The sequence below is a fragment of the Strix aluco genome, chromosome 30 (genome assembly GCF_031877795.1).
Source record: "Strix aluco isolate bStrAlu1 chromosome 30, bStrAlu1.hap1, whole genome shotgun sequence".
NCBI lineage: Eukaryota > Metazoa > Chordata > Aves > Strigiformes > Strigidae > Strix > Strix aluco.
The window spans coordinates 1,033,304-1,059,780 of record NC_133960.1 but is presented as its reverse complement, the minus strand read 5'-3'; the positions used below and the strand labels follow the sequence as shown (position 1 = coordinate 1,059,780).

At 54.4% G+C, this 26,477-nt stretch overlaps 1 protein-coding gene across 1 annotated transcript in view; it reads right to left on the bottom strand.

Moving 5' to 3' along the window:
• Positions 1 to 6,759: 6,759 nt before the first annotated feature.
• The window catches only part of VPS45 (vacuolar protein sorting 45 homolog), a 30,471-nt gene continuing 10,753 nt past the window's right edge, over positions 6,760 to 26,477 (bottom strand). The window contains exons 12-15 of the mRNA XM_074809177.1: positions 25,295 to 25,402; positions 24,873 to 24,994; positions 18,203 to 18,334; positions 6,760 to 7,485 (exon numbers count right to left, since the gene is read on the bottom strand). Coding sequence (XP_074665278.1) covers positions 7,398 to 7,485; positions 18,203 to 18,334; positions 24,873 to 24,994; positions 25,295 to 25,402 — 450 coding nt within the window. The 3' untranslated portion in view covers positions 6,760 to 7,397. The remainder of the gene's footprint in view (positions 7,486 to 18,202; positions 18,335 to 24,872; positions 24,995 to 25,294; positions 25,403 to 26,477) is intronic.

The following is a 26,477-nucleotide window of genomic DNA, read 5'->3' as shown; positions in this document are numbered from 1 at the left end:
GGCAGCAGTGTGACAGTGACTCAGTTTGTAGAGGATGTGACCAGTGATTCAGATCTGGAAACATCAACAATTTACATGGAAGGAAGGGAGATAGGAGCGAGTCCAGCTCCCATTTCCGTACTTGAAACACGCAGTCACGCTCCCAGCGGTGGAACCGACCCCCGGACATCGCTCAGGCTGGATTTACTGGGCCGGGGAAGGTGGCTGGAGGGATGAGGCTGGTGGTGGCCTCCCTGAGCCACGTGTGGCACGTGAAGTCTGTACGGCTGCGCAGCTCCCCCACCCCGTCCCCATCCCAGCTGCGGCCCGATTGTCCTGTGACTTGCATTCATGGCTACCCAGTAAATATGGCCTTGTGCCCACAGACACAAACAGCCCCCAAGAACTCAGCGCATCTCGCATACCGGAACAGCTAATGGAAGAATTTAGTCTTTTATTAGCTGCTAATTAACTCAGTCCACAGTTTAACAACCTTTGTGTGGACTGTGTTCTGGGATGATTTGTTTTCCCAGTTTGCATCTTCCTTGGCGGTGTATTTCTTACCGTGGCTGCAGGATATATCAAAAGTACCCAATAAATAACACCGCAGGAAAAAGCAACTTGCGGCCCAGAGCTGGGAGCGCCCACCTGGCCGTGAGCGGGAAAGACGGAACCCGAAATGTTTAGATCATAACGTTATAAAACCACGGCAGCTCCGCGCGTCAGGACGCGATTTCCCCGCTGTGAGCGTCACCAGGCGGCTTCAGTCCTGGTGCTCGGTGCTGCACAGTGTTTCCAGCAGCCCCTGCCCTGCCCCAGGTCTCCTCCGTGCCGCACAAACTGGCCCAAAGTCTCCACCTTTTGCTCTGTAAGGCTGGAATCTGAAAAAAAATCTGCTTCCACAAAGGCTCTCGGGGCTGCTCTGCGGGCGCAAAGGGCTTTGAATCTGGGCACGGGGAGATCTGGCGGCGGCAGGGGATGGTGCACCGGCCTGGGCTCGGCTCCCGTGCCACGCTTCGCTCCCAGCTGACTTATCTTTTCTCCAAGGGAGCGGGGAACAATGGGACTGCGAATATCAGGGCTTTGAATTTTGTTACACGGAGCACAAAAATATCATTGTTTCTAAAAGAGGGGGGAGGGTGTAAGAGGGAGGGAAAAGACCTTGAAAATGTGGGCAAAATGAAAAGAGAACCTCTCTCTAAAGTTATGTTTATGTCCTCCTGCTTACTGTCCTCAAACATCCTATTTGCTCTGCTCAGCCCTGATGTTGCAGTTTTGCTCCCCTATGATGTGTTGATTCATAATAAACAGTTACCAAAATATCTTCTTGCTGCAAAAGCAGAACAACAAACACTCTCTCAGTTTATTTATGTATTTAACACCCACCCCCCCCCCCCCCCGCCCCGCCGCATAATTTTGCCTCTGGATATCGAGTGTGAAACTGCTGCTTAGAAGATGAATTGAGTTTAATTAGGGCATGTGTTATTCCTTGTCTCTGAAGATAATTACAGCGCTATTGTCCGGGAGAGGGTCTGCTCGATGGGAGAATTCACCCCTCTGGAACGGACCAGGGACTGACTAAGCTTCCTTTAAGGCCAGGACTTGGCTCTCCAAGACTCTTTTGGGGTCTGGCAGCTCCGGTTGGCAGCCAGAGCTGAGTCACCTGCTGTGGAGGGACTCACTCGAGGCTCTTAATGGCTTAAAATTTACCGTATGGGGCAGGGAGAGGGTGGGAGAGATGGGGGAGAGGGGGGGTCCCCTCCAGAGCCGCACGGACCGGGGACGTCGTTCTGAGCAGGGCGCGTCCCCGTCCTGATGAAGCACCTCAAATCCCACCAGGGCTTCCAGCAGGACAGACCCAGACTGGGAGCCAGCGCCAGAGCTGGAGCCTATCTCTGGCCCACGGCCTCCACGAGATCTTAGACCTTCACGGAGTTTGAGCCAAGCTCATCTGGAGGTAAGCTCGGCTTAGGTTAGACATGAGCCAGGGTGTGGCAAACAAATTTACGCCACTGGGAACTTGGGGTCAAGGGCAAGTTTGAAGTTGAGTTGACAGCGATAAGAGTTAAGCCAGGCTGTTAGTGCAAGGGCCAGGACTAAACTCAGGATCTCCAGAGACACAGTCCAGAGCTCTGTCCATGCCTGGTGTAGTATTTCCCACGTGAAGATGAACCCTCCTGAGATGGGGCACCTTTACACCAACCTGAGCTCACGGTGCGTTCAACACCGTCCCAGTACCAGTCTAACCAGTATAAACCCGCTGCTAAACCAGTGCCCCCACTGTGTGCCTATGTGACAGCCGCTCTCCGTGACTCTCCTTAAAGCAGCTGCCAGCTGAGCATCTCCTCTCCTCGACCCTGCGGCGCTGCTGCTCTGACGGAGAGTGGCCTCCACGGAACAGAGAAACAGGCTTTTAGTTCCCCTGCAGTTTATTTTAGTTATAGGCAGGTTTGGAAGTTTAGGCTGGGTTTTGGTCCTAAATGAAATGCCTTATCTGTGTGTTCCTGCTGCAGTGTTTTCCCTTTCTGCCATGACTTCCCTCCCAGAGGTCCAGTTTTATTTAACATCTCTAATTTGATGATGTGGAAGGGGGAAGAAACCAGCCTGCTAATGAAATGCACCGAGAGTTCACAAACTGGCCAGTTCTGCAAACGCAGCGCAAGCCGGGCAAGGCAACGCAGGAGGGCGAGCTCAGGAACCAGAGCGGGGTAGGGAACGGCCTCCGGCTGCGCCAGGGCAGGGTCAGACTGGCTCTTAGGAAGGATTTCTTTGCAGAAGGGGCTGTTGGGCGTTGGAATGGGCTGCCCAGGGCAGGGGGGGAGTCCCCATCCCTGGAGGGGTTGAAGAGTCGGGTTGAGCCAGCGCTGAGGGATCTGGTGGAGTTGGGAACGGTCAGGGTGAGGTTCATGGTGGGGCTGGAGGAGCTTCAAGGGCTTTTCCAACCCAGAGGATTCCGGGATTCTGTGATACAAGGTGGGCCTTGGCCTGGGAATCTGCAGGTCTGGGGGGTGAGATGGCAAACCCGGGCCTGGAGAGGTTGGAGTTCGCCCAGAGCTTCACACCTTGTGTAGGGACAGGCGAGGAGGCCGCAGTCACGAGCCGGAAGGTGAGCAGAGAAACCACCACAGCGACAGCACCGGCCTGGCTCTGTCAGCCAGCGCACAACCCTCTCGACGGGGTTTTTATGCCCCAATTTACCCCGCTGGGATGGCTCCAGCAACCGGCGAGTTGTGGCGGAGTGGGGAACCCCCCGGGGCCACAGTCCCGCATCCTCACCCTGGCTCCTGGCGGGACACGGGCCCAGGGGGGGTCCGCGGGGCCTCGCCGCGTCCCTCGGGACCGGCTCTCGCCTGGCGGTGGCCACCAGCTCGCTCCAGCGTGGGGGCACCCGCAGCAGCATCCCCGAGGGTTTCGCTCGCTCCCACACCGCTCCACATCGACAGGACTTATTTGTGACGCTGAGATAATTCCCAGGGATTTAGGAGCTCATTTCATCTGATCCGGCTTGTTAATTCCCAAGTCAATCGCTGATTAGAGGCCACATGTCAGAGATCTGGGAAACTCACTTGCAGGTTCCTCAGCGTCACCGAGGGGAGCGCGGGGTCCCGGCACCCACCGACGTGGTTACGCTGAGGGTGCCGGGCTGATGGGCAGCAGAGGGCGGGCGAGGAGGTGACGTAGCAGCAGCAACTGGGGGTCCTCAGGTCCCGCCGTCCCTCACAAGGCCCCCCAGGGACAAATTTACCGGGTGGAGCTCAGGGGGGTCTCGCCCCATTAGGACCAGTATCCCAACCAGCAGAGCCCCAGAGCCAGCGGATAAAACAAGACCAAAATCCTTCCTTGCTGAGCTGGCTTAAACTCCTTCAGTTACAAAGAAAACAAAAGCTGGAAACAAAAAGGATTTATTATTTCACACCTCTCAAAATGTTTTGATATTTTCTAAAGGAAAAGTTTCTCCAGAGTTTTGATACTGAAAAAAACCACCAACCCCCCCAACAATTCAGCCAACTGCGTTTGCAAAGGGTTTTGCCGCTGCCACGCTTCCATTTTTTTCCCTGAAAAAGCAGCTTTGTTGCAAAAACTTCACTTAGCTCCAGCCTCATCCAGTTTCAGCATCGTGCAGAAGCGTCACCTCCCTTTTCTCTGTGAACTATCATCATCACACCCTGCCCAGAACAGCAACTGGCGCTTGGTACCCCGGCGCTCGGGTACGGAGAACAGCGAGGGACATTATTCCATCCGCAGTCGCTCGTTCTTGCTGCTCCTCGAACAGACCCAAGCTGTGGCCAAAAGAAGAAATTACAAGGCTCTTCCCGTTTTGCACGGAGCCCAGCAATCGCCCAATAAATCTCCGTCTGCAGAAGTATCAGTCGGCCGTGCCAAGGGAAGAGCCAAGGGTGGGAATGACTGAGACGCTCCCGTTTTGCCTCTCCGAGCGCAGGAACGAGCCGAGCCGTGGCTCAGCAGAGTGATAAAGGAACCAGCCTCGCAGAGAGTCTTCCCACCTCCTACCAAGGGCCCTGCTGTTTCCTTTTCAGCTCGGTGGTTTTCCCATGAGAAAATGCCCTGGGAAACTGATTCTTCTTGTTCATGATGCCCTAAACCAGAGTCATCACAGGCCTTTCCTTCCACACGGGAAACCAGAAGCTCCCTCAGACGTCAGAGGAAGGTCCCTGGGAGCTGCTTCTCTTCCCCCCATCCCAGTAAATTCCATGGGCTCCAGAAGGCAGATTAATCCCCCCGCATCTACTGTGGGCTAAAAGGATCTTGAGCACGATCTGTGCGGCCACTGGCACGGCAGAGAGCTCTGAAAGAAAAGATGGAGCAAAATCCAGAGGCTGAAAATCGAAGCGAGTCCAATTTTAGCTACAGTGTGTACGTAAAAAGCAAAAAAGAAACCCAGGGAGGATAGACAGTCTGGGGATGTGGGTTTTTAAACAAAGATTGGGGACGTTTTTACAAGCACTTTAACTTAAACAGAGTTATAAATGAGACGCAGAAACTACTGAGCAGTTTCTGAGTAGGCCCAGGGTGGGTTTCGAGCTTTGCGCAAACCGAACGCCCCAATTCCCCGCCCGTGGCTCGTTTTAGGGGTCGGGAGCAAAATCCTCACAGGTGCCTGGAAACGGGCAGCAGGCGGCTGCTGGCTCAGCTGAGAAACTGCGGCACAGAGAACACGCGGGATGCCAGGGCGGGGGGTGCGGGGTGCCAGGGAATGGGGTGCAGGGTGCCAGGGCAGGGGGTGCGGGGTGCCAGGGAATGGGGTGCAGGGTGCCAGGGCAGGGGGTGCGGGGTGCCAGGGTAGGGGGTGCAGGGTGCCAGGGTGGGGGGTGTGGGGTTAAAAACCTCTGATCGTTCAGCACAGCGCTGGCCAAAAGGGAGCCCGTGGGCTTGGGCAACGTCGGCGCCTTTGCCAAGGGTGGCACCAGGATCCTCCGAGCCTTCAGGATGGGAAGCACAGGGAGCGCGAGGGGAATCACGACTGTGCAGGGGCAGGGGTGGCTCCTGAGGACTTTGTCAGGCTTGGTCCAAACCTTCCGTGCTTGCATTTGCCAGTAAAAACGTGCACAGAGGAGCCTGCGAAAGGAACTGATAGTTCCTTTATTTTTATTGATTAGATTGGATATCAGGAAGGATTTCTTTGCAGAAGGGGTTGTTGGGTGTTGGAATGGGCTGCCCAGGGCAGGGGGGGAGTCCCCATCCCTGGAGGGGTTGAAGAGTCGGGTTGAGCCAGCGCTGAGGGATCTGGTGGAGTTGGGAACGGTCAGGGGGAGGTTCATGGTGGGGCTGGAGGAGCTTCAAGGGCTTTTCCAACCCGGATGATTCTGGGATGCTGTGAAACACCCAGGAGACGGGTTTCCCTTCGGGAAGGTTGATGCAATGTCACACGTTGCAGGAGTCTCTTAATCCACACCTTAATCCAGTACCAGGAGCACAAGGTTCTACACCACACTGTGAGGAAACCGAGCTGCCTGAGCCGGTGAAAATGAACCAAACACCTTATTTTGTGAATTATCTCCATCTCCTGCCTCCGGCAACAGCCTCAGCCCCACCCTGGAGCTCCCCCGGGGATGAGAGGGGCAGAGCGTGTCAGCTCGCTGGGTGCCGGGGTGAAGGCGACAGAACAAGGCCGGAGGCTGCGCGGGTCGGAGGGAAAACGCTCCCCGGGGAGGCTGGGGCGGGGGGGGGGCTCTGCCCCATGGGCCAACCCCACACCAGAGCTGGGGCAGCTCCCCGGCGCAGGCACCAACGAGCCCTGAGAGTTCCGGGTGGGCGGGCGCCCAGGCTCGGCGTGACCTGGCTTTGGGGAGTTAAACCAGAGAAATGAGTGTGGATTCAAACACTTTCCATCCGCAGCAGCTCTGCAGAGCTCGCGCGGAGCAGGAGCTTCGGTCTTATTTAATTACAGGGCGAGACACGGGAAGGACTTGCTCCCTGGTAGCGGACGTTCCCAGAAGCACCTGGTCTGCTGAGGTCTGTTCTGACTCAACCTGCGCCGCTTTTCACAGCTCCTGTGCCTAAAATCAAAGGAAACTTGGAAAAAAAAAAAAAAAAATCCCGTGGAAGGTGCGGCAAGGACGTGGTGCTCTCCTGGATGCCCCTCTGCTGGGGTCACAGCTCTCCCCCCACTTGTCTCCACCCTCCCCGGAGTCGGGGTGTGGGAGCAGTGAGTGGGTCCAGCTCCCCCCCCCCCTCCTCGGGAAGATGCCAACCGCCCTCCTCTGCTCCCAGGTTTGCTCCACAACTACAATTCTCTTGTTTCTTTTCGAATACAACATGTTTTATTACCGCTAGAATTATTTTTATTGTTCAAAAGAAATCACAACACCTTTTTTTTAGTTTACAACACGGGAGCAAAAACGTGTTTGTTTCTTAAACAGAAGTTAATAAGGAAGATTAAGAACGTAATTATACCTCAGCGGCGTTACGAAAGGGATACCAGGAATCATTTAACAGACCAGAGGTTCAGGGAAATTTAATAGGACTCAAAATATACAGACAACGGAGCAGAGCAAAGAGCTTCTCGTGCCCATCAGCTCCACGGAGCAGAGACGCACACAGGGGCCTGGGCCGGGACCCCTGGATGCTCCTCGGGGGATTCCCGCCGTGTTCTGACAACTGGGCACCGCACGGCTCCCCCGCAGCCCCCCCGCACCCACCCCCTGCCCAGGTTCCCATTCCGATGGCTCAGAGGAGCTTCGTGAGGTGACACGAGGGTGCTGCGCTTTGGGGCGTGTCCTGGTTCCTCAGGGCAGGCGCCAACTCCAGCACTCGCTGCCCGGACGCTGCTGGTGCCCGTGAAGGTTCCTGGCGGGGCTGGGGGAAGCGGCGGCGGCAGCAGCGCGGGAGCGGCCAGTTCTGCTCCTCAGTCCGTTTGTGGAAGCTCCGGGTGGGCGAGACAGAGATTTCTCCAAGATTCACCGTCTGCTGCTTGACCTTGGCGCCACTTGAGAGCTCTCGGTGCTTCGGCCGCGGAAGCCCGAAGCTGTCACTTCCTCGAGGAAGCTGCCGAGCAAAGTTCGGGTTAGCAGAGACAAGGGCCAACTGTTCACTCCTGCAGACAGAAGGGAACTGCAGGGCCTGTCCTCAAGCCTCTGAACAAACCCAACACGCGCTCTACAGCCTCAGAGCTACGAAAACATCGGTGTGTCACCGGGATGGGGGCACAGAGTCACCCCACGTGCGGTGACGGCGGTGAAGAGGAGAGGACGTGCCCACAACGGCGCGTGATCCAACAAAAACCCACCCAGAACAGGGACCCTGGGCCCAGGGGTGACGTTCCTTCCCCTCACTGGGCTCACGTCCAACCCAGCAGCCCCCTCCCCGGGGAGGAAGGTCCCTGAAGGGGCAGGTGACAGAGACGCCGACACCGGGACTCGTCTCCTCCAGCGTGACGGCAGCATCTGGAGAGCTGGCCTGGGGCTGAGCGTCCCGCTGCGGGTGGGGGACAGACCCTCCTCCACTGACCTACAGCTGCTTGCGGGGGGAAATGTCCTCAGACTGGGACAGGGGAGTTAGGGGACACTAATCCGAGAGGAAAGAAGTGAGCGGCCGCCCTGGAGAAGGATCCTCCCACCAGCCGGGATGAATTCAGCGAGGGAGGACTGCGGTGACCTGTCCCGGGGACCCAGATCTGGAGCAGCCAGCAGGGATGGCCGGGTCAGCCCCTTCGCTCAACGAGGCCGTTCATCCCTGCGTGCTCCATCGGGGCTGGGGGGTCCCGTCCCCGCCTGCGCCGCGAGCGCTCGGGCTGCCGGAGCGAGGGCAGCGGCTCCTCGGGGGCTCAGCCCAGCGTCGGGATGGCGCTGGCAGCCCCACGCGCCGTTCAGCGACAAAGCCAGGAAGGCCGGCGCTCGGGCTTGTTTTTCTGCTCGCTCTTCCTGTGGGGATGATAAGGCAGGAAGAGGCAGGGTGGAAACCTCCTGCTGAGGCATCCTGGACACTTTCCGGAAAGCCGCCCCGTGAGCAGCCTGGTGCCTCCCGCCCCAGCTCCGCAGCCTCGGCCTAGGCCAGACCCCCCCTCCGATCTCCAGCCTTTTTAGGCCACGTTCAGATCTAAATAATGAGCCGCACGGAAACCTCTGGGCGCTAACAATCCGTTCAGTCCGATCTCAAGATAAGTTTTAACCCAGTAAAACGCTTCAGCACACACTCAGCTTCATCCCAGTCTCGCCTCTGTATGATTTGCCAAGGAAACTTAAGGGAGTTTGGGGGGACCCCAAGGAATTGGTCAGTTTGAGGCTTTGGTACAAGTTTGCCCGGTAAAGTCAAGCGGGCGGCTCAGTCACACACCAGAGCAACGGCTCCACGTAAAACCCGAAAGGAAACACACTGAACAGGTGAGGAGCTTCTCGTGAAAAGAACTGTCAGGTGGAGATCAGGTGCCGGCAGCTGGCGATGGCCAACTGCAGAGGGACACGAAGGAAAATGGGTGGAAGCAGGAAGGAAGCGCCCAGCAGCCAGCGAACATGTCTGGGGTCAGAGGGTTGGGCTCCGGGTCTCACTCTGCTTCAGAGCCGGAGATCCTGAAATGGGAACCCGCGAGATCGTTCCCTCCCAGCCCAACTGTTTCCACTTAAGCCCTGTTATGTCTTTAGGGGTTAGGCTAAGATTTGACAGCTGGGAAAGTCCCGTTCTGGGATGCTTGTGGTGCGTCTTAAAAGTCTTGAGCGGGCACGGCTGAGGTCGCCATCACGGTGGAGGCGACTCTGTCAGCAGAGAATTTCTGCTGAAATTCTGCTGAAAATTTCTGCGGGACTGCGGTGGCGTGGCGCTGGCTTAGAGGGATGATTTCTACCTCGACGAGTCTGCAAAACGAATTTCACCTGTTCTGTCTCTTCGAAGGCCAGTTTTATCCCCGAAACACGCCCCAGCGGTTCAGTCCCCAGAGTCGCTGCCGGTCTGGGCGGATGTGGAGCGAGGGGGGACGCGGGTGTGGCACAGAGCGGTGGCTGCGGGCGCCGCAGCGAGGTGGCCGCGAGCCGAGCTTAAACCCCCCCCCACCCGCCAGAGCAGGGAAGGGTAAACCTGGGGAACACGCTTGTTTAAATTGGTCTAAAAGTGGGTTAAGGTTTGAGACTAGTCCAATCCTTTCAAGAGGAAAAAAAAAAAACCACTTTGAAAGAATAATGCTTTGAAATTATGCCATTCTTTCTTAGAAAGAATAATGAATTTTAAAGAAAAAAAGCTCTTTGCACTGTTTTTGTTTGATTACGGGCTTTACACGCTTCCACGCAGCCTGTAAAAGCCAAACAGGAGCGCGGCCTGCAGAGGTGAGCACTAGACTCAGACTAAAGCTTGGAGTTAGTCCCAGTTTCACCAGCAAGCGACAGCTCAGCCCAGCCCTTCTCTGCTGCTCCCCACCTCCAGCCTCCACGTGCCCGGCCCCGTCGGGAGCGCGCAGGGACCAGACCCTCTGCTCCTGGGTGCTGTGAGCGAACAAGACACGTGTGAACGAGCCTCCCCGTGAGAATCACAGAATCGTCTGGGTTGGAAAAGACCTTGAAGATCCTCCAGTCCAACCATTGACCTAACACTGACCGTTCCCAACTCCACCAGATCCCTCAGCGCTGGGTCAACCCGACTCTTCAACCCCTCCAGGGATGGGGACTCCCCCCCTGCCCTGGGCAGCCCATTCCAACGCCCAACAACCCCTTCTGCAAAGAAATCCTTCCTAAGAGCCAGTCTGACCCTGCCCTGGCGCAGCTTGAGGCCATTCCCTCTTGGCCTGCCGCTGGGTCCTTGGCTCAAGAGACTCCTCCCCCCTCTCTGCACCCTCCTTTCAGGGAGTTGCAGAGGGCCAGGAGGTCTCCCCTCAGCCTCCTCTTCTCCACACTAAACCCCCCCAGTTCCCTCAGCCGCTCCCCATCAGACCTGTGCTCCAGACCCTGCACCAGCTCCGTTGCCCTTCTCTGGACACGCTCGAGTCATTCAATGGCCTTTTTGGGGTGAGGGGCCCAAAACTGAACCCACTCATCGAGGGGCGGCCTCCCCAGTGCCGAGCCCAGGGGTCACATCCCTTCCCTGTCCCTGCTGGCCACGCTAGTTCCGATGCAAGCCAGATGAGAGCCCTGGTCCAGAAGCCTCCTCTGAAACCTGCCCGCGAGCCAAGCTGGGGCCCGCTGGTGTCGCCTCGTTGCCAGCCGCCGGCCTGCGCAGCGCGGGAGGCAGCTGAATCCTTCGCCCAAACCCCAGCAACGCTCCCACAGAAGAGCTGCTGAGGATGTTACCAGGAGGACGGTTACTCCGGCAATGCGCTACGGTCCTGCCCGTTTCTAGGTTGACTCATTCCTTCGATACGCTGATCAAGTTATCTGAACGTTAATGCTCTGAAAATGTTTTTTAAAAAATCAGGTTATATACCACGGACCCTAGAAAAAATGTGATTCCCCTAAACCAGATCTAAAATAGGTCTCCCTGCCCAGGCTGTGAATCGTGAAGGTTTTAAAAAAAAAATAATAAAAACATAAAATCTCATGCAAATGCCTGCACCAATTTCCAGCTCTCGCCGCGGCGCCGTTTAGGAAGAGGCATCGGATTTGTACGAGGTGCAGAGGAACGTCGCCCGCGCTCCGGCCAGCGCCGCCAGAGAGCTGTCCCTCCTCCAGTTTTATTTTTAGGCGTTAGAGTCAGGCAGACTGAGCTCCTAACAGAGAATGACTTGCTTTTATTTTTAAAGGGAACTCCTGTTTATTTGCTATCTGCAAAGTTTGTGCCTGCGGGGAGGGGGATGCACTGCGACACCCTCACTTTATACTTTCGACTTGGGCCCGACGGCCGCTGACACCCCGGGCGAGCGCAGCCGATGGCAGAAGCGAAGCCCCGCGGTGGGGTGAGCCGGGGCGCAGCGAAATGCCCCCCGAGGATCCCCCCCAGGAAGCTCCTCCCTGGGGCCTCAGGCCCACCCCCCCGAGGCTTGGCCAGCTGAGCCGCCGCCGCGTTTGCCACAGCCAGGCTGGTCCTAAGTGGGTAAATGGGTCAGGCTGGATTTCCCCCTGGATTAGTCACAGCAGGTTTGTGCTCAACCTGTGCTCGGGATGAGTCAGCCCCACGCGCCAGATGTTCCTCCTGGTCTTCCATTTTTAGGCGATTATTGATCATTTTTTAACCCTTTCTCCTCCAACCCCAGCAGAATTTCTTGAAAAGCCATTTGCCTGCGCAGGAAAAGAACGGAGCTGGTCGCCTGCGGGACTGGGGGTAAAACCGTTTGCCAAGAGCAAGGAATCAGCTCCCTCGCTCTGCACTTCCCTTAGGCAGCGGGGGAAGCCTGAGCCACTTCTTCCCAGCTTTCAGCCCAGAGCAGCGAGGGGGGAGGCGCTGCCGGCCACGTTCGCTCTGACTTCTTCAATCCGAAGCCCAGTGGTCACGTTCTCGGCTTTTCTCTCCCTGCCCTAACGCCTCTTTGCATCCTGCATTTTGGTGGCAGCCCACGGCCCTCCACAAACATCGACTGAAAGAGTCGAGAGCAACTGAAAACCCACAGACCAGACTCCAGCACAGCTTTGCCTAAATCCAAACCCTAGTCCTAAATCCAAGCCCTAGTCCTAGATCCAAGCCCTAGTCCTAGATCCAAGCCCTAGTCCTAAATCCAAGTCCTAGTCCTAAATCCAAGCCCCTAGTCCTAAATCCAAGACCTAGTCCTAGATCCAAGCCCTAGTCCTAAATCCAAGCCCTAGTCCTAGATCCAAGCCCTAGCCCTAAATCCAAGCCCTAGTCCTAAATCCAAGACCTAGTCCTAGATCCAAGTCCTAGTCCTAAATCCAAGACCTAGTCCTAGAACCAAGCCCTAGTCCTAAATCCAAGCCCTAGTCCTAAATCCAAGCCCTAGTCCTAGATCCAAGCCCTAGTCCTAGATCCAAGCCTTAGTCCTAAATCCAAGCCCTAGTCCTAAATCCAAGCCCTAGTCCTAGAACCAAGCCCTAGTCCTAAATCCAAGCCCTAGTCCTAGATCCAAGCCCTAGTCCTAAATCCAAGCCCTAGTCCTAAATCCAAGCCCTAGCCCTAGATCCAAGCCCTAGCCCTAAATCCAAGCCCTAGTCCTAGATCCAAGCCCTAGCCCTAAATCCAAGCCCTAGCCCTAGATCCAAGACCTAGCCCTAAATCCAAGACCTAGTCCTAGATCCAAGCCCTAGTCCTAAATCCAAGCCCTAGTCCTAGATCCAAGCCCTAGTCCTAGATCCAAGCCCTAGTCCTAAATCCAAGCCCTAGTCCTAGAACCAAGCCCTAGTCCTAAATCCAAGCCCTAGTCCTAAATCCAAGCCCTAGTCCTAGAACCAAGCCCTAGTCCTAAATCCAAGCCCTAGCCCTAGATCCAAGCCCTAGTCCTAAATCCAAGCCCTAGTCCTAGATCCAAGCCCTAGCCCTAAATCCAAGCCCTAGTCCTAAATCCAAGCCCTAGCCCTAAATCCAAGCCCTAGTCCTAGATCCAAGCCCTAGTCCTAAATCCAAGCCCTAGTCCTAGATCCAAACCATAGCCCTAAATCCAAGCCCTAGTCCTAGATCCAAGCCCTAGTCCTAAATCCAAGCCCTAGTCCTAAATCCAAGCCCTAGTCCTAGGTCCAAGCCCTAGCCCTAAATCCAAGCCCTAGTCCTAGATCCAAGCCCTAGCCCTAAATCCAAGCCCTAGTCCTAGATCCAAGCCCTAGTCCTAGATCCAAGCCCTAGTCCCTGCAGGTAACGACAGATGTTGCTCTGGTCCGTGTTGGTACCGAGTCAAGCAAGAACTCTCACTTTCACCATAAATATAACTTAAATACATCTTACGTATATATTTTTAAAAGAAGCTCTGCTTAACCATCCCCAGCCTTCCAGCCCTCCCGCTAAGCTCCCCACGTTCCAGGGGACCACCCAGCCGGGAGCTCCGTGCTCGGGGCTCCCTTTATCAAGCGGCCGGAGCCCGCGGCAGCGCCGCAGGAGGGGGGTGGGCAGACGGGGGGGTTCCAGCTGGCGACGAGCTGCTGCCCAGGCTGGGCAGGCAGGAAAACACGGCCGGGGAGGCTTTTTTACCTTTTTGACAATCAAGTCATAATAGAAGTATTTGGAGCAGGGCTGCTAAAATTTCAGAAGTACCAGAGGCAGTCGGTCTGGTTTGATTAGAAAAACACTGAAAATTCCTTAACAACAGATTTTTTTCCGCCCTGCTGGTGTTTCTCAAGCCCTACCAAACGCTTATTGTACACCCTCCTGGAGGGAACGGCGTGAGGATCGTTAGTGGGGACGGAGGGAAAAAAAGAATTAAGTAAACTGAGATGGGACAGATTTAAGGCCTCATCTGCAGCAAGACCGAGCGTGCACAATCCAACGGACTTTGGATTTCTGCATTTCTCTGGCTTTCGTCACCCCCCGCTGCTTTAATACATTATTTTTTTTCTCACAACTCTTGGCTGCAGCCAGGAACAGAAGACCCAAACCACATCCCCAACCCTACCCCTGCCCGACCTGCCCGTGGGTAACGTCAGGAACGGGGCCAAGGAATTGGGGCGCTCCATGGATCGATGCGTTAGAGGAGGGGAGGCGAGAAACAAAAATCTTCTCATACTTTGTAAAGCCACCGGGAGTTTTTCAAACAGGAATAAACTCCAAGAGTGGAGCCTGTTGGGTTCTGTAACCTGATTTATTTATGAAGAATCCCTCAGACTACACGCCTCGTCTCGGAATATGAGCACTGATATTCAACGCCCGCCCCTATTTTGCATCTATACGGATATAAATCCATAAAGATCAGAAGGGACAGATTCTCCTTGACGTGACTGTGCAGCACAAGGAAACTTTAAACAGGTACGTACTAGACCCACTTTGGGACCCTCCTTGCAAACGCAGAATGTTTTATTTTTCATCCCCACACAGAGTATTTTTCCCTCCCACACTTTAAAGCTTGTACTTACAGTGTATTCACTGGGCAATACAGATGGTCTCGTGGATGGATAAGCTGCCCACAAATACACAGCTCTAACAACAGAACCAGCTCCAGAGGCTTGTTTGTCTCCTGCTTCGTAAAAAAAGCAGAATGGATATCCCTTAAGCCATCCCCCACCCTGTAAACACAGATGTTGGTCACAATTTAAGTGGGACTGGTAAGAACAATGAGAGCCCAGGATTAGTGCGCTTACACGGGCTGCTCAGCGCATTAATATAAAAATCTCCTTGTTTATTGTGACATATCAGCCCTAATCCGGCAGAAATAAGTAACAGTTCATTAAAGGAAGGCCAGTGGATTACTGGAGGAGTTAGGACACAATCAAATCTAGGTTTCCTCACGTTAGACACCTCACTGTATTTGCTGAAGTATCCGGCCCCTTCGCTAGTGAACACTCAGTGGTCAGGAAACTTCATTCCTCAGGTGTCCTGAGCTCCAGTGCCCAGGCTGCTCCTCCTCGGTGGGCAGGAGCCCTCGGACAGGGCTCGACGTTACTGACTCAAAAGTTCTACGTTTTTATTATTATTAACGTGGCCTCTCATCACCAAAGAAATCTTATCCAAGCCACTAGGGAGAAGCAAATCATTCGGGGCAGGAGTATTTTCCGAGTGGGACCCTTGGCAGTCCTCACCCCGGAGCTCCCAGACAGGACCTTGTAGTAGTCAGCCCTTCCAAAGCACCAGCCTTTTTTTTTTTTTTTTTTCCTTTTTCTTTTTTTGCACTTCATTCTTTGAAATGCAAATTCTGATACAGTATCCTAGTTTTTCCGTAAATAATTCAGAGACTGCGCCAAAACGTAGTCACGGTAGAAGCCCTAACTAGCTAATGTTACTCATTACAGCACAAATCTAAGAAGTGGAGCCCAACAATGAAGCTGCAAATCTTGAACTTCATAAAGCAGAAGGAGAGACACTCCCCGCTCAGACCTTCTGGCGCATAAAGACAAAGGAGAGAGTTGCCCAACGTCACCTGAGGGGTCAACAGCAGAGCTGGGACCACAGCCCAAAGCTCAGACCACCCCCTCGCGCCCCTCACCGCCGCCTTCCTTCTCCTCCTCAAAACGCTGCTGGTGAGTTTTCTCTGTTCCCCCTGCCCTCAAGTAACAGTTTTTGCTGAATCTGCTACACCGATCCAATTTTGGGGCAGGTCTCAACCTCCAATACGGTGTGAAAAGCTCTACCCCGCCGGCGATCTCCAGAGAGCTTTCTCTGGGTTAAAACCAGCCTCAGAACGCTCTGGCAGCCCAAGAGGTCGCAGTGGGGGCCAGGCTGAAGAAGAACCAGGTTTTTTGTGTCCTTGCAAGATGACAATTTACTTAATTTCTTTAATTTTATCAGCCAAAGAGCCACTAGTATGTCCCCCGATCACTTTTTTTCACTATTTCTAGGCTTGGCTAAAACAGGATTTAATTCAAAGGCTACTTTGTAAAGCAGAAGGTTGAGCAAGCTGGGTAATTTGGGCAGGAATTGGTCGATATGTGGGCTAATACAGACTTGCCTTTGTAACCCACTTCCTAAAAGCAATTTACTTCTGGGCAAGCGTCAGTTCAGCTTTCCAACCGTCTGACATTAAGCTAAAGGAAGGGCCAAATTTCACAGCGGGCACTGTGAATTTGGAGGGTTTGGGTGTTTTTTCTGAGCAAGCGACGACAGGAGCCGCTGGATTTCCTTGCGTGAGAATTGTTGCTGCTTCTGTGCAGGCAGCTTTGGAGCCTGGAGATCCCTTAGAGGCGTGAGGAAGGGCAAAAGTGCAGGGATTTTATAAATATCACCCTGGAGTCTGATGTAGCAGTGGCGCACGTCCGTGGTCTGAAGACCAAGGGGGTTTTTAGCCGCCTCCTCGCTACACTTGAGTCCACCTGTCAGTAACTGAGCTCAGTGAGGGGCCTGACAGCGGTTATTTCTGACACACAACACCTGCGGCGTTAAGAGCCTGTTCCTGAACTCCAGGAGGCGGCCGGAGCACCCAGAGCTGTTCAGTCAGCTCTGAAAACTTCATCCCAAACGTTGAGAAACGGAACTTGCGCTTCCAGGGCTGCCTTTTGTTTGCGTTTCCACGCCGAAGCTGCGCTCGCAGCCCGGCCCGGAGCTGGGTGCTGCTCCCTTCAAACTCAGAGCAGCTGCTGCACCACGCCAGGTTCTCTCCCAGGACTTGGATTTCACCCTGCTTCTTGCTGCAACACACGGGAGAGCTGTGGGGCACATTCCTGCCGTTACCCCCCTTCCCAGAACCGGTCGGCTCCCGGCCAGGCCACGTCCCTGTGGGCCAGAGCACGGCCTGGAAGAATTCACACTCCTCCGCTTGGCTCGCAGCAAACAGCGCTGAGAGGGAACAAGCCCCAGTATGGTTGAAATTTTCACCTGGGCTCCAACACTCAGATGAATAATTTGGGTTCAGGAAACATTATTTGTATTTAGAAATCAGCCCTTCCACGGGAAATTCCATATCGACAGGAATTTTTGGCCAGCTATAGCAAAGCAGTTGCAGGTTTCTGTACGAGCCGTGTGAGGCTGTAAATCCCGACCGGCTCTGAGGAACAGCTCCCTCAGCCCAGCGCCACGGACGTGAAATACCATCAGCACCGCCCGACGCCAGCCCTTCCCGCTCCGCCAGCCAGCTGCTGGCACAGCCCGGAGACAGAGACCTCGGAAATCAGGGAATGTCAACCTCGGAAATGAGGGAAGCTTGAGCTCGGAAATCAGGGAAGCTCGACCTTGGAAATCAGGGAAGTTTGACCTCAGAAATGAGGGAAGCTCAAGCTCGGAAATCGGGGAAGCTTGAGCTCGGAAATCAGGGAAGCTCGACCTTGGAAATCAGGGAAGTTTGACCTCAGAAATGAGGGAAGCTCAAGCTCGGAAATCAGGGAAGCTCGACCTTGGAAATCAGGGAAGCTCGAGCTCAGAAATCAGGGAACTCGAGCTCGGAAATCAGGGAAGCTCGAGCTTGGAAATCAGGGAACTTGAGCTCAGAAATCAGGGAAGCTCGACCTTGAAAATCAGGGAAGCTCGAGCTCGGAAATCAGGGAACTTGAGCTCGGAAATCAGGGAAGCTCGAGCTCGGAAATCAGGGAAGCTCGAGCTCAATCAGGGAAGCTCGAGCTCAGAAATCAGGGAACTCGAGCTCGGAAATCAGGGAAGCTCGAGCTCAGAAATCAGGGAACTCGAGCTCAGAAATCAGGGAAGCTCGACCTTGGAAATCAGGGAACTCGAGCTCAGAAATGAGGGAAGCTCAGCGTGGCCAGCACTGCCGGTGTTGCTCAGCGCCTGGGGGGATCGAGCCCTTACAAATGTCTGGCCTCCAGGAAAGGCAACTCGGAGCAAACCAATAAAGCAAGCTCCGCTCTCCAGGGAGCAGCGCAGAAGCCCCAGCCAATCCTCTGCAGGCGTGTGGGCGGCCAAGAGCCTGCTGGCGGCGTAATCCTGAGCTTGGTTCTAATCATAGGTACCTCCGCGGCGCTGCTAGCGAGCACACTTGCTCCAGACTTCAGCAGGAGCAATGAGCCCACAGTTTTGAATTCCTGTGCTCTGCACTGGCTTCTCATTCGTATTAGAGTGTGGGGTGAATTATAAGCAGGAAAAAAACTATACGCATCCGCTTCCTTGCCCTTGAATTCAGTAAAACGCACATTAAACCTTCTGCTTGGTAATATGTCCCTCAGCCGTAACGAGCAGAGCTGGGCTCGGACCATTTACACACATTTCGGTGTTTTACTGCGTGATGAAGATCCCTCAGGCGTCACAAATTCAGGCTCATGTCAGCAGTTTTACATACGCAGAGTCCACAGGAAAAAAAAAATACGGTTATTACCTTTTTGTGTTGTGGATCGTGGTCCCGCCTAGGACGATCCGGACGCCCGGGTTGGTGCGGTTGAGGTTATAGACAGTCAGCGCCTCCTCGTACGTCGCCCCTCCGATGATGAACACGATAATATCTTGGGGCCTGTGACAAAGACACAAATATCAGACAAAACACAGATTTAACAGGCACCGAGGCAACGATCCTGACGATTTCTCTCCCCAGACCACGACTCACTTCTGTGAGGGGCCGGGCTCAAGACTGACAACAATGTGTAGCCCATTAAATTGCTTTTCAAACATTGTCTCTCCTAAACATTTACAGAGTGTGCTAACGGTCCTTAAAAGCCTCCTCAGCAACACCCCCACGCTGCGTCCCCACGGAGCTCCTCCGTGACACACGCGCCGATGTTTAATGCATGATGGAGACGCTGCCGCGGCTGGTAAATTAAGATCAATTCAGGAGTCAAACGAGGACAACAGTCGTGCTTCAGACCTCTCGGGCTTGGTTTGAAGGGCTGGTTTTGCTGGTTGATTACAGAACTACTGGGATTTGTGCATAACTTTACCTCTGAGGTTCCATTCCCCAGCCGGCCTAGAAACACGGGCTGTTACAGAGCCGTGGCGTGAGGGGAAAGGGGGGAAGGAGGGAAGTGCCTCCATCTGAGAAAATACAAACCAGCCACACGCCCTGCACCTTCTGCTCTCAGAGGAAGGCTGCACCTTCCTCGCGCCACCCTCCCCAGTCCCTTCAGTTTCCCACTCTCAGAACCTGCTGGCAACCCGTAAATCATCCCTGCTACCATCTACCAGCTGAGAGATCCATTTCTGCAGAATCTACAGCACAAAGGTGTGGATCACATCCTGTCAGCCACCCGCTTGAGTCAGAGCAGTCGAGTCTCGACACAATTAACTTCCCGTTGCAGCCTCAAAACTCATCTCTGCTTTCCAAGCAGGTACCTCTGCTAGAAGCCAGCTGCTTGCGGCAGCGCTGGGAGCAGCAGGCGTCCGCCTGCTCTGTCCGGGCGAGCTCTGGATCAGTGACAAAGCAAATGGAGCGTGAGACAGGGATGACCCCGGAATGCACCCAGACTCTGCGTCTCTGGTTCCTCCCCACTGAGAAGCCAACCTGGGAAGCCCTCGACACCTGTAAGCGTCCAGAGGAGCAACACGGGCGTCGGAAGGACGAACATCAGGGAGTTCTTGGCATCACTGAGCAGACAGCACTACCAGGAGCAAAACTGCTGCTGCCCTCAGAAGGGGACACTGGCTCAGAAGGAGCGTGTCAGCCATCAGATCCACACAGCTGCCTCCTGCCCCCGGAGAGGACACGGAAAGGTAAGAACAATTAACAGAAAAGAGTGCGCACACCCCCTTCCCAAAGTCGTCTCTGTTACCAAAAACCTGCCAAATCCTAAGTCTCTTCAGAAAGTTTGGGTTAGGGCTGCGTAAGACGATTTGGACAGACCAAAGGAGACTTCAGAGATGCTCTGGAAGGTGCTGGGAGTCTCCCTTGGGAGAGGGAATGCTGCAGCCTCGGTGCCTGGCCCATGGGAACCCCCTCGGTTCAGGCCCACCCTGTGGTGACACACAGCACGGCGAACACAACATCCAAAAAATACGTCGCATTCAACACAGTCCTTCTGCAGGTACTACAGAATTTGTCATCCTTGGGGACTATAATAATTCTAAAACCAGCCAAGACTCCCAGCCGCAGTTCACTGCATGGCTTCCTTGGAAAGAAAAGGGCTCAAAGCAGAATCTTTTGTAAGAAGGCAGCAGGAGTGGAACAGTTTCAGCCCTTGCAGCGGTGGGGAGGGCAGCGCCGCCCCCAGGATTGCAGCAACGCAGCCTGTGCCGTCCTGGCTCGCCCCAAGGCAGAGCCCCGGGGTTCGCAGTGCTCCTCTCTCCCCGCAGAGCTGCGCCGCGTCCCCTGCGCGGCAACAGCCCCTGAAACCCTGGCACTGCAGCCTTAAGATGAGCAGGTTATATATAGCGACTGCACATCCAAACGTCTCGCCGAGGCAGATGAAGGTTCTTGCACCCGAGTGACAGTGCGAGTCACCGAGCCAGCCCCGAGGACAGCAGAGCGCTGGCCCTTGTCTTTTTAGCTACGGCCGGGCGTATGGCCTTGGAAACTAGATGCAAATGTACCCAATCTTTGGAGGAGGGAAACCAAAGGGAAGGGGATTCCAGCAATGGAATCATCTGATGAGCCACTGCCAGTTGTCAGGAACAGCAGAACCTGAAATCCCTACGAGCTCACTTTTATCGGGACGCGTGTCGCAGACGCGCCGGGCAGGCCGTGCCACGCGCCGCTTCTTAGGGAGAACGTCTGTCAGGTTGAGAAAGCCACACGTCCCCGAGGGCCGGCAGGTCAGCGGGACCTCTGGGGTGAGGTACCGTTACTGACTGCGTCACTGGAGCCACAAACAAACCAACCCGGCAACTTCCTACCTTGTGCGGACCGAGATCCCCAGGTCAGTCTCCCGGCACCACCATTTACACCTTTTTGGTTGGAACTACCAAAGACCTGCGGAATTTAGATGCTGAAGTCCTGTGCCTGGCCCTCATATGCTCCTCCAGAACATCTTAATGTGTCACTATGACAGCAGCCTAACCCTAGGCCTAACTGTAGGGTTAATCCTCAGATTAAGCCTGGCCTCTCTCCCGCTCCAGGGGCCTTGCTCAGAGCATCCGGCGTTGACCCCGCGGATTTCTCGCAGTGCAGAAGCCAGCGAAGCCCCGCAGAGCAGACGGCCACAGGAAGGACAAAGGGATCTTGGTGCCGTCACGCAGCGCCCAGGGAGTTACTGCTTATGTCAAGGGCAAATAATAAGCAATTTTGGAACAGGAAGGAACTCCCAGACTGTTAGAGGATTAGTGGGAGAGCAATCTCCAGCAACCGCCGTGGCAGTCGCTGCGCTCCTCAGACCCAGTTTGGGGATGCGGCTATGTATCTCCCCGGGTGAGCTGCCAGTTTACCAGCTAAATGCTCAGAAACGTCAGACAGGAGGAAAAAGCGACTTCCTTGAACAAACAAGGACACAGTCAAGAGTTTTGCCTTAAAAAAAAAAAAAAAACCAACAAAATCCACAAAACGCAAACCGTACTAAACCCAGGATATCTATGTGGCTTAGGAACAGCACTACCTTCCCTAGTCCTGCGGGCAGCGTGTGTGAGCTGCGATGAAGAAGCCCCCAGCCAAACGGCTCCACACCACGTGCTGCAAGCTGCTGCTTCCAGAAAAGGAGATTTTTGTGTTCGCTGCCTGCGGAGGTACCTCAGCCGCCCCCTTAGAGGTCTGTCAGACATTTCTAAATGGTTCCAAACTCTTCCTCTCCTCAAGCAGTCAAGAGGAGCTTTCCCCTCCACAGAGCAGTGGGAGACAGATTGTGTCTGGTCACAGAATACCCTAAACTAGGTGATATCGGTGAGTTCTCGTGCTCCGCGTTTAAGGCTGAACCCTGATGGGTTTTCAGACGCGGGAACTTGCCAAGATTTTTCCGTCAGCAGGTGAGCGACTGGTAATTCTGCATGAGGCGGGTCCCGTCTGGGTCCGCAGGGAGCAGCGGGCCTTTTCCTACCCCCTATCTCCTGGGCTGCCGCCCGGCCCAGGCCAGACCTGGAGGAGCAGGTTTGGGTTTAGGAGGCGCAGCAGCGACAGGGCGGCCTCGGGCGCCGACAACGACCGCGACGTCGCAAGAAGTGGCCTCCAGCCACCTCAGGTCGGCAGCGCCAGGCCCAGTTGGTCCGGTCGGGACTAACGTTGGAGAAAATCCCGGGTCAGAGCACAAGCCAAAGGCAAAGCTGATGGAGGCTTTGGCTGGGCCTGGCCGAGGCGGCCGCAAACCTCGAGGCGTTTCGTACGGCGCAGCCGGGGCTCGCGCAGCCCGAGGCTTGAGGGACTTTTCTAGCTCGTACGTTCCAGCAGCGAGGTGGAAGGGGCTGCAGGCTGATGGCGTGTGAGAAAAGGGTGATATTTAACACAGCGGGACGTAGAGGAGACGCAAAAGAAAGCTGAATTGCTTATTGCTCTCTCCTAGGAACCCTGCTCAGTGCCTTGCAAAGATTCCCTTCCCTTCAGCAGCTGAATTTGGACCAGGAGCTTTTCCTCCCTTGCAACAGTGTCATGTTTAATACAGAAAGAAACAGTTAAAAAGAATCCTTTCAAATTCTTTGCTGTTCAAGCAACTGCGTCCCTTTGATCACAAAACACAAAGCCTTTCGCCCTGACCTTCTGCTGAACTCCTGCCAATCAGGGTAACACCATCCTCTGGAAGCAGCGAGCGAGGAGACGGCGTAGCCCAGTTTGCCTCGGGCTGTGATTTATTATACTAAGTTTTGTGAAATTATTAAATTTAAATTCCTCGCTCAGTTGGTTTGGCACTAAGGCAAAACCCATCGAGTGGGCTTTTTTCTTCCAAACCTGATAACTAAAACCTGGTTTTAGATGAGTCCTCATTTTCAGGATATCAAATATTCATACTTTAGAGATAACACAGTGCTGCGGCCCCTGGTTTGTGCAGCAAGTAAAGACCAGACACAAAATATTGAGGTGCCTTTTTCTGACAGTCACAAACCCTCACTCCGACAGCTCCTAGGTCTTAAACTCCACAAGATCCACCACTCCCATCAGGAAACAGCCCTAATAACCCCGTGGCCTGACGCTTTTGCCCATTTTGCAGACATCTGACCCAAGAGCAGCACTGTGGGACGTGGCCACTGAACCAAGGACAACCCCAGACCGAAGGACGACTGAGAGAAATTTAAGGGAAAGAACAGTTTGCAACCTCTGCCTTTGTATTTTGAGATTTACTTCAACAAAACTACAGGATTCACCTCTTTTAGCTAAGAGACGAGGCTGTAGCTGCTGCAGAGAAGGGAGGGAGCTGCACACTCCATTTCCCTTCATCCAACCTCTGTTTTCCTTCAGCTTGAGGTAGGAATTAAACCCTTCTCATGCTGCCCCAAGTAAATTATTTGCGTGTTCTTTGTATCAGGATTCTCAGGGGCAGGTTCCTGTGCCCTTTTCTAGAAACATTAAAGAGGAATCGAGGTGAAACGCAGCTCAGGAAAATGTAAGTGGGAACTGAAAAAGAGAAGATAGAGGTCAGAAGACCATTTTTTTTCCAGTTAGCTCAGAACGAACCCAGGTCAGGGATGCCTGGACACAGTTACTGCTGCTCTGCAGGTCTCATTTCAAACCTACCACAAACCGCATCCGCCGAGCTCTTAGTTGGGCTGAAATCCATCTCAGCCGAGAGCTGGTTTCAAGGACAGAGAGGATAGCGTTTCTGTTGCTAGGGGCCTTGATATTTCACACCTATTAAAACCACCCAGCCACCCTATCCAAAATCCACTATTTTATTTTAAAGGGAAAATCTGGAGCAAGGCAGATTTTTTTTTTTTTTGGTCTACCAGGGACATACACAAACGAATTGTCTCTTGTGTGACTGTAATTCTTTCTTATTCATAAATAAAATGATTAACGTCCCCTGCTGTCAGCCTGGCATGGAATTTAGATGCCTCCCTGCTACAAAATACATTTTTGCTTTCATCAGATGGCTGGAAATGCCCCAAGGCAGGGCTAAGGAGGACGAGCAGCGTGTGGGTGCCCCTCAAAGAGAGTCAGAGACAAATGCTTGCTCCTCAACATGCTTCCACCCGCTCGACACGGCTGAACCTCGGTCCCCAAATCTACTTCTCTCCTGCTCCAAATAAGTCTGGTTTTATTCAACCCAAACTGCCCCGCAACAGCCACCTCGTTTGTTGAGAATTACTACCTTGAATTTATTTTCTGCTTCACTAGAAATGTGGCAGTTGCTGATAAAAAGCCAATCGCACGCAGCGTGCGAAGGGAATGACGATTGTTCTAACGCTGCAAGTAAAACATCTTCCACGGGACCCCGGGGGCATTGAACAGACATCGGAGAAGATTCAGAAAATCGTGGTGATGACCTCATCGTGGATCACCCAAAGGAAGCAAAGCAACAGCAGGTTACCACAAGAAGGGGTAAGGAATACCCGACCGGCACGTGGCAGAAACTGGACTTATTTACAGAAAAGAAACGGCGGCACCAAAGGAAGGAGCGAGCGGCAGAGGGTGTCGTCAGAGGACTTGGCATCTTCTCTCCAGCGGTTCAGTGCCCTCACGCCGAGGCCCACGTTCGCCTTTAATGACTTTGCTGACGAGAGATGAGCTCAGCTCCAGCAAAGTCAGCTCGAACCAGACAGCCAGAAATCTTCTCAATCAGAGTTATTAGCCATATTCAGCAAGATCCCATTCTCATCAGGAATAGTAACTGGCTCAGAAGGGAGCGCTTGCAGTTGGACTATTTTTGGTGCTCTACAAATAAATGCCAGATGGCACGGAGTGAAGTTAGGGGGCATGTTGAAATCCATCATGTGAACATCCCGGCGGCTTGGTGCAGTGGCTTTATCCTTTACCTGAGCCCTTACAAAGGGAATGTCACATCTTGGCCAGCACGAAAAGACAACAGTATTTCAGTCTTAACAGCCCTCTCCAGGGCACCTACTTGAGAATACAAGGAAGACCTACACGATCAAGATATTTCTCTGCCAAGCCTGTTCTGTTCATCTACAGGCAACCAAGAAAGCAAGCGGCAGCGCTGGGAGGAGCAGACACAGCTCCAAGCTCGGCGCTGAAAGGCCCCACATACCTGTCACGGAGAGTGTTGGGACCCAGGTAGGGGTACTGGCTGTCCTTGAGCTTTCCTTTGATGAGCTGATCGAGTGTTTCGTGAAGGAGAGGCTGGTGTTGCGTGTACACGTTCTCAACACCCTGCGGGGCAAGAGGAGTTCGTGTTATGAATTCTTACAGCAGCAAGGTAAGGGAGCCCAGCAGAGGCACAGAAAAGGAGCATCGTCACCTGATGGATACATCGAGTGTTAACCACCGAGAGCCAGATCTAGAGAGGCTTTTCAGCAACTAACTCCCATTGTCTTCAATGAGAATTATGCCCTAAAAGCCCAGAGCACTTGCTATTAAATCTCTGAAATCCACGGCACCACATGGCAGTCCTGCTCCGTGACTGTAATTTTGACTAAAACTGTCACTATTTCACCCGTGGCAGAGCCATACCTTCAGTCCTTTGAGGAACTGTTTGGTGATGGCCACAGCATCCTTGGGACTGAACAGGTCGCTGCCGCGGATCCGTTTCCCTCCGTACTCCACCACGGCAGACACCAACTGTACAGAGAGAGGCAAAACCAGGATCCTGTTAACCTGGGAAAGTGGTGTCCGGGCAGTTTTAGTCTAGTTAGGCACAACAGAGGTACCGGAACGACGACCGAGGAGTCGGGGAGATCGATGCCAAGCAGGTAACGCAGCGCAGAGAGAGGCAAGGGGGAGGAGAAGGAGCATTCCCCACATCCACCAAGCAAGTCGCTCTGCCGCGCCGCTGCCTGCCGAAGGAGAGAGGCTTTCATTTCCATCCTCTGCTGCAGTGACAGCAGATCCTCCACACAGCGTGACATCATCCTGCTCCTCCACCTCCTCTCCAGCTGCTCACTACATTTGCCAAGCGCTGCCACCCTCTCCCTCCCTGCCAAGCTCCTTCTACAGGCTCCAGAAATCCTTTGCTGCAACTATTGCCTAATCAGCAGGAGCTGGGGGAAAAGGGGTGGGGAGGAAGAGGAGAAGGAGAAGGGAAGCACGTTCCCGGCCTTGTTTAGATGCCCCACACCCGTCCCAGCAGATTCCTGGCACGCCGGCCATCTCTGCTTCATTCAGCCCTCCCCAAGGTCACCGACTGCGGAGAGCGGTGACGAGCGACATGCTCAGGGGCCGGGGTGGGGACAGGGCCAGTGGGACTGAGCATGCCCTCGGCACATTCCCCGCCATCACCGAGCTGTGTGGGGGGCTGGAGGGAAGGGATCCATCCCCAGGGGCCTGGGCAGGCTGGAGAGGTGGGACGTGCCAACCTCACGGAGCTCAGCAAGGCCAAGGGCAAGGTCCTGCCCACGGGTCGGGGCGATCCCCAGCACAAACTCAGGCTGGGTGAGGAGTGGCTGGAGAGCAGCCCCGAGGAGAAGGACTTGGGGGGGCTGGGGGGTGGAAAACTGCCTGTGAGCCAGCAACGGGCGCTGGCAGCCCAGAAAGCCACCCGTGTGCTGGGCTGCACCCAGAGCAGTGTGGGCAGCAGGGTGAGGGGGGGATTCTCCCCCTCTGCTCCGCTCTCGTGAGACCCCCCTGCAGTGCTGGGTCCAGCTCTGGGGGCACCAACAGCAGAAGGACACGGACCTGCTCGAGCGGGGCCAGAGGA